Source organism: Somniosus microcephalus, chromosome 23 (assembly GCF_052327205.1).
Source record: "Somniosus microcephalus isolate GS21.2 chromosome 23, FLI_Smic_1.0, whole genome shotgun sequence".
Lineage (NCBI taxonomy): Eukaryota > Metazoa > Chordata > Chondrichthyes > Squaliformes > Somniosidae > Somniosus > Somniosus microcephalus.
This window is the reverse complement of record NC_141009.1, coordinates 65,874,601-65,883,614: the sequence shown is the minus strand read 5'-3', so window position 1 is coordinate 65,883,614 and position 9,014 is coordinate 65,874,601. Positions and strand designations below refer to the sequence as shown.

At 49.2% G+C, this 9,014-nt stretch overlaps 1 protein-coding gene across 1 annotated transcript; it reads left to right on the top strand.

The window, feature by feature from the left end:
• Positions 1–318: 318 nt before the first annotated feature.
• On the top strand, positions 319–3,628 carry LOC147101931 (zona pellucida sperm-binding protein 4-like). The gene is made up of 9 exons (XM_085965999.1): positions 319–541; positions 1,070–1,248; positions 1,431–1,528; positions 1,604–1,737; positions 1,820–2,009; positions 2,238–2,385; positions 2,535–2,607; positions 3,244–3,357; positions 3,430–3,628. The coding sequence occupies exons 1-9, from the start codon at positions 319–321 to the stop codon at positions 3,579–3,581; spliced, it is 1,311 nt and encodes a 436-aa protein (XP_085822125.1). The 3' UTR covers positions 3,582–3,628.
• The last annotated feature ends 5,386 nt before the right edge of the window (positions 3,629–9,014 follow it).

The following is a 9,014-nucleotide window of genomic DNA, read 5'->3' as shown; positions in this document are numbered from 1 at the left end:
TTACCACTGCATTTGTACTGTTAGTCCTAAAGCTATTTTTAAGGCTTTGTTTTATTGCGGCTAATGAATGTAATGGATTTATTATGAAGTTGATGTATTGTAACAAGTATTACTAGATTTAAATAAAAGAGTGACACAAAAAAAGAAAAAAATAAGTTTAAACAAGGCCCCAATATCTCCGTGTGCCCCGTGGGAATGCGGGTTCACATGGGGAGCCCGTGGGCCAATCAGACCATTCATTTACTGCGGGTTAAACAGGGGATAAAAAGGGGGAGTCGGTTCTACAGCCTCACTTACCTGGGAGCCTTGCTTGTTAGAATGGAGGGGCTGCGGGTTCTGGGCTTGTTCTTTCTTACAATCTGTCCATCTCAGCCGCCCTCTCTCCTTCTCCCCGCCGATCAATGTTGGCTGTCTCCCAAATTCCGCCAAGACTGCGGCTTTGGGGGAATTGAAGGCAGTGAGTGTGTGCGGAGAGGCTGCTGCTTTGATGCCGGGAGCCGGGATGTGCCGCCGTGTTTCTATTCACTCCACAATCTGCCAGGTGGGTGTATTCTCGGCTCGCCTATATTCTGGGCCAGGGCTTCCCAGGACCAGCCGCAATCCAACTGCACTGGGGATTCCCTGGACAGTAGCCTCTCTCCTCCTGTCCTGAAACATCAGCTGGAGTCTCCAACCTCTCCAGTCCGGGAGCTGGCGGGTTTAGGAACTGTGTTCAGTTCTACAGTTTGAAAGTCTCATCATTGAGATCCTGACCCAGGATCTCTCCTTCCTTCTCTATGCGACTTCTGATGGTTGAATTGCGCCCCAGGATAGGAGGGCAGAGTGAAGATCAGTCCCTGGCTGGCACTGACCGGACAGGCTGTGGATTTGATGCAGGTCTTGTGTAACCAGTCCAGTAGGGATGGAGTTGGTGAACCGTCTCCATTAGATGGAGAATTGGGGAGTGGACGGGGAGAGAAGGAAACTAGAAGCTGGTGCTGAGCTGGGCGGAGTTTCTCCCCCTCCCGTTAACGGTTCCCTTGCCATTCCCCGTGCAGCAACTAACCGCCTTTCATTGACTCTCTTGCAGTGTGCACCAAGGATGGGCGGGTCCTGATCGCCATCTCCAAGGATTTGACGCTGCCTCCTGTAGACCTGACAACGGTCCATCTGAAGGATGGACACGGAGCGGAGTGCAGTCCGACCGTGGCCTCTGCAGACACTGTGCTCTTTCAGTTCGCAGTCACTGAGTGTGGCACTACTCAGTGGGTAGGTACTGTGGGCTGGGAGCCCCATCAATGGCTGTCAGTCGGGTGGGAAAGAGGGGGTCTAAAGGGCAATGGTGGCCCTTAAAGTCACTACATGTGATAAGGCAATGGCAGACTTGCTCAATTTCTCTGCAATCGGTCTACTCCTGGTCCTCTGTAATGATGGTCTTCTGTCTCTTGTAGCTGGACGGGGTGAACGCTGTCTATGAAACGGATGTGTTGGGTCAGTTTGAGATCTTGGATGGAGCTTTGGGATCGGTGACCCGGGACAGCCCCTTCAGGTGAGACTGGGAGCACATGGAGCGGGTAGAGAAGGTGAGGAGCTGAATTCTCCAGCCGTGTCCGTTCTCTTGCAGGCTCCATGTCCAGTGCAGTTACAAGGGGAGCCAGGAGTCTGAACTGCAGGTGAAGCCCCGAGTTTACAGCCTTTCTCCGCCACTGCCTGCCACTGAGGCCGGGATCCTGGTTCTGGAGCTGAGAATAGCGAGAGGTAGCGAGTGCTGCTGATGGTTAGTGTCCAACTTCAGGCTCTCTCTCCAAATAGTGGCCGTCCTTCATCTTTCTCTTTCCAGATGGTGGCTACCGGAGCTGGTACGTGGCCAGTGACTACCCGATCCTGAGTGTGCTCTGGGACCCCGTGTTTGTGGAGGTTCGAGTCCTGAACCGGAACGATCCGTCCCTTGTGCTGGTGCTCAATGACTGCTGGGCGACCCCCACCCCCGAGCCGCATTCGGGGCTCCGATGGGACCTCCTGGTGGGCAGGTAAGGCAGCGAGTGAGGGACCTTGGGGCAGGCTGGTGATTGGGGAGGGGGGCGACATGGACTGGGTGAAGGAACCAATCTGAGCTCCAGGTTGACGATTGGTGACTTGAATAGACTGGTTTCTTTATCTAGTCTAATCTCGGGACTTTGCTTTGATGTGCCGCTGTAACTCTGCAGTTGGGAGTTCCAGGTGCCCTCTCCATATAACCCGCTCTTTCTCTGTTCCAGGTGCCCCTTTACTGGAGACAATTACAAAACCCGCCTCCTCCCGGTAGACGCCGCTTCCCATTCGTCGTTCCCAACTCACCATAATCGGTTTGTAGTCAGCACTTTCGCTTTCTGGGACCGAGTTTCGGGCCGGGCTCTGAGCGGGGAGGTGAGTTTCCTTCAGTCTTTCTCTTGGTTGAACTTGTTCCCTGGGTCTTGCTCACAGTGAGGAGGCCCCTGTTGACCCTTTGACTGTAGAAGCATGAATCTCCTGACTGGGAGCTGTGGCACTGACCAGACCGCACTGTCTCTTTCCAGGTTCACTTCCACTGCAGTGCTGAAGTTTGCTTCCCTTCCACCCGAGAGATCTGCACGGCTCCCTGCAGCCCCAGTAAGTAGCTGGGATCTGAATAGAAACAGAACCCTGATGGGGAGGGGTGGGTGTGGGGCATCTGGACACTGGCCTCACTCAGCAAGGGCCCAACACTGGGCACAGGAGCAGTGTCCTCAATCTGCCCGCTCAACTCTATCCCAGTTAGTCTATTGCAGAATAGCAATCTGGCTCAGCGGCTCTGAGCTCATCTTGCACTGGTTCTGAATGGAACCCACCTCTGGCGTTGAACATTGATCTAGCATCCTGCTGTCACCGGGAGTTCCAGGGTGGCACCGAACCGATATCTGGGGGAGACCTGGGCAATGTGTGTATGTCCAGTGTAGCCGCTGGTCAAACTAGTGCTTCAAAACGGGTCTCTTTCCCTCCCCCGCCCCCAGGAGACCAGACTGGCCATTGGACCCGTCAACGACTGCAAACTTTGCTGGGTTGAAGCGGGTCTTTCTGAGAATAGGGAGTGAATCTTAGTCTGACAGTGAGGGAACTGTATTTAACTAGTCCAATCTCACTCCGGTGCTCACTGCCCGAGGGTTTTTGTATTGGGCCATCGGATTGACCACCTGATTTGGGGCTTCAGACAGCTGCACATTGAATCGCCCACCTTGAACTCTTGTCTCTGTCTCTTGTCTCCCCCAGAGAGGCGAAGAAGCGCCGATGTTCGGGCTGGGTCCCTGGTGACTGCTGATGGAGCCATCATTTTCCTGGAAGATGAGGAGAGATTGGCTGCTGGGATCCACCAGGAAGAGAAAGGTAAAGGAGGCCCCTGCCGCTGTCTAGTGATGGAGTAACTGGTGCCCATCTAACCCTCCCTTCTCCCCACAGATGCTGCTGCTGATTCCCCCTCCCGTGTTCTTCCTGGAGTCGTGGTTGGGGTAGCTCTGCTCTCCGTGGCCCTGTTGGTTGGGACTGTTGCCATGTGGAAAATGGACCATCGCCGCAGGGTGGGCTCCGAGTGCAGCTCCATGGAACTGTAGATGTGTCTGTCGGATAATAAACCCCTGTTATACATGAAACCTGATCTCGTTATATTCCAAATTCTGGCTGGATTTTACTGTCCTTATGTTAATTGGTAGCCTGTTTTGAGAATCTATTGGGCCGCTTCTCTCAGCTGCCTTAACAATTGTGCCTGCCCCAAAAAAATCAGCCAAATTTGAGTTCCAGAGCAGTTTTCTATTCGTTCCTGGGATGTGGGTGTCACTGCAAGGGCAGCGTTTATTGCCCTTGTGGTGGTGGTGGTGAGGTGCCTTCTTGAACTGCTGCAGTCTGTGGTGAAGATACACTCCCAGTGCTGTTCGGGAGGGAGTTTCAGGATTTTGACCCAGTGATGAAGGAATGGCGATATTACCAAGTCAGGATGTTGTGATTTGTCGGTGGTGGTGTTCCCATGCACTTGCTGCCCTTGTCATTCTAGGTGGAAGAGGTCACCGGTTTGGGAGGTGCTGCTGGAGCAGCCTTGGCGAGTTGCTGCAGTGCATCTTGTAGATGGTCCACAGTGCACCGGTGGGGCAGTGAATGTGTAAGATGGTGGATGCGGTGCCAATCAAGCAGGCTGCTTTGTCCTGGATGGAGTAGTGCTTCAAGTGGTGTTGGATCTGTACTCATCCAGGCAAGTGGAGAGTATTCCATCACACTTAGTCTTGAAGTCCAGATGCTTGGAGATTACTGGATCTGTGACTGCAGCCTGGCAGAGATACAGGTCTCCAGGCTCCCATTGTTTCACTGGTCAGGGGTGATGTGGGTACATGTGACTGGCATTCTCTACAGATAAACTACAATAAATGGTTGGGTTGGGCCTCACTAAAGCGGCAGTGGAAACATTGGGCTAGAAATTCAGTTGTTAGCGCCGGAGAAGTGGGGCGCGAAGCAGCTAGCACCCAGGCATGGCGCGATCTGCGCCTCTCGTGAACTTCAGTCAAGATTTAGCGGCAGCGCAAAACTGCAGTGCCCACTCAGAAGCACGCACAAATCCTGAAGTCATTTCATGGTGCAACGCCCTTGGTGCGCCCTGATCTGGAACTTCAGTGGCACCCCCTCTGTGCGCCTGGCGCCCCCAGCGACTGGTAGGGGGAACTGGTCCCAGTTGCTGTGGGGGGTGCTATTTAAAGGGGACTCTTCCTGCATTATAAGTGGCAGCCATTTTGTGCCAATCCTTCTGGGAGAGACAAGGGGAGAGCTTTCTGCTTTGACTCAGTGCTCGCACAGGTACTTCTGGCTTCAGGCCAGAGCTTTGTACTTGGATTTAACTTTCAGTGCCACAGCCTAGAGTCGCCACATCTAATAGGGGCTGCAATGGGTGGAAACGTTGGCTTTCTGCATTGCATTCAAACGACTCCAATGCCGTGAGTGCCAATCGTGGCCAGTCAGAAGGGCCAACAGGTGTTGGCACAGGAGGCCTTGCCTACCCAGGCTATACCGCCAGCAGTTCTCATATCTGAACATGTCTGAGGGGTAGTGTGTTCGGAGGCTGTGATGCAGAAGGGAGGTGGTCACTGAGATCTGCCACCTGCTTCGCAGAGATCTGCAGCCACAGATGAGGAGCAGGATGTCTGTCGGTGGCAGTGAAGGTGATGGTGGCTCAACTTCTATGTCACTGGCTCCTTCCAATCTGCTATTGGGGACATTGCCAATATCTCCCAGTTCGCGGTACATTGCTGCATCCAGCAGGTGACCAATGCCCTTTTCAGAAGAGAGGTTCTGCTGAGTGAGTTTGAGCAGCTAGGGGTCAAATTAAAAAGCAGAACCACAAGGGTAATAATCTCTGGATTACTACCTGAGCCACATGCAAATTTGGCTAGGGTAAATAAAATTAGTTAAATACGTGGCTCCAAAGCCTGGTGAGGGAGAAATGGGTTTTGCTTCCTTGGACACTGGCATCAGTACTGGGACAGGAGAGAGCTGTTCTGTTGGGATGCACTTCACTTGGCCAGTGCTGGGACGAGAGTGCTGGCGAATCGAATAACTAGGGCTGTAGAGAGGGCTTTAAACTAATTAGGGGGGGTGGGGAGGGTTGAAGAGCGAAAAATGACAGCAGAGAAGGCAATAGAGCAAGGTAGCAGTGGGGGAATTAAAAACCAGAGTGTGTCAGGAAGGGACAGAATGTATAATAAAGGTAAAGTAGTAAAAGGGGTAAAAGCAGGAATAAATTGCCAAAAGATATTAAAGTTCTTTATCTGAATGCACGCAGCATTCGTAACAAAATTGAGCTGAGTTGACGGTACAAATAACTACACATGCGTATGATCTGGTGGCCATTACGGAAACATAGCTGCAAGATAATCATGACTGGGAACTAAACATACAAGGGTATTTGACAATTAGGAAGGACAGACAGGAAGGAAAGGGAGGTGGGGTTGCTATGTTAATCAAGGATGGAATCACTGCAATAGTCAGAAATGATATTTGGTCAAAGGATCAGGGTAGTGAAATAGTTTGGGTGGAGATGAGGAGGAATAAGAAGGGGGGGGAAAGTCACTAGTGGGCGTAGTCTGTAGGCCTCCTAACAGTTGTAACTCAGTCGGATTATAAATCAGGAAATAGTTGGGGCTATGATCAGGGAACAGCTATAATCATGGGGGATTTTAACTTTCATATGGACTGGACTAATCAAATTGGGCATGGCAGCCTTGAGGAAGAGTTCATCGAGAGTATTAGGGATGGGTTCCTTGAGCAGTATGTAACAACCAACCAGGGGGTAGGCAATCTTAGATCTGGTCCTGTGTAATGAGACCGGATTAATAAAAAATGTCCTAGTAAAGGATTCCCTTGGAATGAGTGACCATAATATGGTTGAATTCCAAATTCTGTTTGAGGGTGAGTTGGATCTCAAACTAGCATACTGAGCTTAAATAAAGGAGACTATGAAGGTATGAGAGTAGAATTGACTAAAGTGGACTGGGAAAACAGATTCAAGTGTAAGACGGTACAAGAGCAGTGGTCTACATTCAAGGAGATATTTCACATCTTTCAAGATAAATATATTCCACTGAGGAAAAAGGGAGTAAAAGAAAAGACAGCCATCTGTGGCTTAGTAAAGTAATAAAGGATAGTATCCAACTGAAAACAAGGGCATATAAAGTAGCCAAATCTAGTGGGAGGATAGAAGATTGGGAAGCATTTAAAAGCCAGCAAACAATAACAAAGATTAATTATGAAAGGGAAGATAGATTATGAAAGTAAACTAGCAACAAATATAAAAACAGATAGCAAGAGATTCTACGGCTATATTTTTTTTAAAAAAAAAGGAAAAGGGTGGCTAAAGTGAACGTTGGTCCCTTAGAGGATGGGACCGGGACACTACTGGTGGGGAACATGGAGATGGCAAAGATGCTGAACAAATATTTTGTATCAGTCTTTATGGTGGAGGACACTAAAAATATCCCAACACTGGACAAACAGGGGGCAATGAGGGGGGAGAGAGGAGCTAAACACGATTAAAATCACTAAGGAGATGATATTCAGTAAAATAATGGGACTTAAGGCGGATAAATCCCCCGGACCTGATGGCCTACATCCTAGGGTTTTGAGAGAAGTGGCGGTAGGGATTGTGGATGCATTGGTGATTATTTTCCAGAACTCCCTGGACTCAGGAAAGGTCCTGGCAGATTGGAAAACTGCTAATGTAACACCCTTATTTAAGAAGGGAAGTAGACCAAAAAGCTGGAAACTATAGACCAGTTAGCCTAACATCTGTGGTTGGCAAAATGTTGGAGTCCATTATTAAGGAAACTGTAACCGAGCATTTGGATAAACATAATTTAATAGGACAGAGTCAGCATGGTTTTATGAAGGGGAAGTTGATGTGCCTTCAATAACCACAAAACTAGAAGTTTTAGACTTTAACAAGTTGGCTTTTAATCACTAAGATCAGAGCTAACATCTCAACACACTGACTGACTGGCTCGCAGGAATGAGTCATACAGATCCTGGGATCTTTATGTAAGAGAAGTCAGGGGCGGAGCCAAGAGCCAAGACCTGGAACATTCCAGGTTAGTCAGGAAAGAGGAAGTGAAACTATACACCGTGTGGGGGAGGGTAATATACATGAGTGCAAAACGAATACAGGCAAGCCAAACACATTTCATTACAGAAGTCATGTTTGACAAATTTGCTCGTATTCTTTGAGGATGTAACATACAGGGTGGATAAAGGAGAACCAGTGGATGTAGTTCATTTGGACTTCCAAAAGGCATTTGACAAGGTTCCACACAAGATTACTGATCAAGATAAGAAATCATGGGATTGGGGGTAATATACTGGCATAGGTGGAAGATTGGCTATCTAACAGAAAACAAAGAGTTGGGATAAATGGTTCATTCTCGGGCTGGCAATCGGTAACTAGTGGTGTTCCGCAGGGGTCAGTGCTGGGACCCCAACTCTTTACAATCTATATTAACGATTTGGAGGAAGGGACCGAGTGCAACATATCCAAGTTTGCCGACGATACAAAGATGTGAGGGAAAGCAATGAGTGCGGAGGACATAAAAAACCTGCAAAAGGACATAGACAGGCTAAGTGAGTGGGCAGAGATTTGGCAGATGCAATATGATGTTGGAAAGTGTGAGGTTATGCACTTTGGCAGAAAAAATCAAAGAGCAAGTTATTATCTAAATGGAGAGAAACTGCAAAGTGCTACAGTACAAAGGGATCTGGGGGTCCTGGTGCATGAAACACAAAAAGTTAGTATGCAGGTGATCAGGAAGGCCAATGGAATCTTGGCTTTTATTGCAAGGGGGATGGAGTATAAAAACAGGGAAGTCTTGCTGCAGTTATACAGGGTATTGTTGAGGCCACACCTGGAATACTGCGTGCAGTTTTGGTTTCCATATTTAAGAAAAGATATACTTGCTCTCGAGGCGGTTCAGAGAAGGTTCATTCGGTTGATTCCGGAGATGAGGGGGTTGACGTATGAGGAAAGGTTGAGTAGGTTGGGACTCTACTCATTGGAGTTCAGAAGAATGAGAGGCGATCTTATCGAAACATATAAGATTGTGAGGGGGCTTGATCGGGTGGATGCGAGGAGGATGTTTCCACTGATGGGTGAGACTAGAACTAGGGGGAATAATCTAAGAATAAGGGGCTGCGCTTTCAAAACTGAGATGAGGAGAAACTTCTTCACTCAGGGTAGTAAATCTATGGAATTTGCTACCCCAGAGAGCTGTGGAAGCTGCAACATTACATAAATTAAAAATGGCGATAGACAATTTCCTAGCAGATAAGGGAATTAGGGGTTCCGGGGAGAGGGCAGGGAAGTGGATGTGAATCTAGATTCGGATCAGCCATGATCCTATTGAATGGCGGAGCAGGCTCGAAGGGCCGTATGCCCTACTCCTGCTCCTACTTCTTATGTCCTTCCCCATGACCCTGGACAAGCAGCAAGAGCGTGCAGTGGGATTTGGGAGAATAGCGGG

Excerpts from the sequence above, each read along its gene's own strand:
- LOC147101931 (XM_085965999.1), top strand. The coding sequence starts at position 319 with ATGGAGGGGCTGCGGGTTCTGGGCTTGTTCTTTCTTACAATCTGTCCA. Across the intron at positions 2,608-3,243 it reads CACGGCTCCCTGCAGCCCCA|AGAGGCGAAGAAGCGCCGAT; the intron begins GTAAGTAGCTGG and ends TGTCTCCCCCAG. Across the intron at positions 3,358-3,429 it reads GATCCACCAGGAAGAGAAAG|ATGCTGCTGCTGATTCCCCC; the intron begins GTAAAGGAGGCC and ends TTCTCCCCACAG.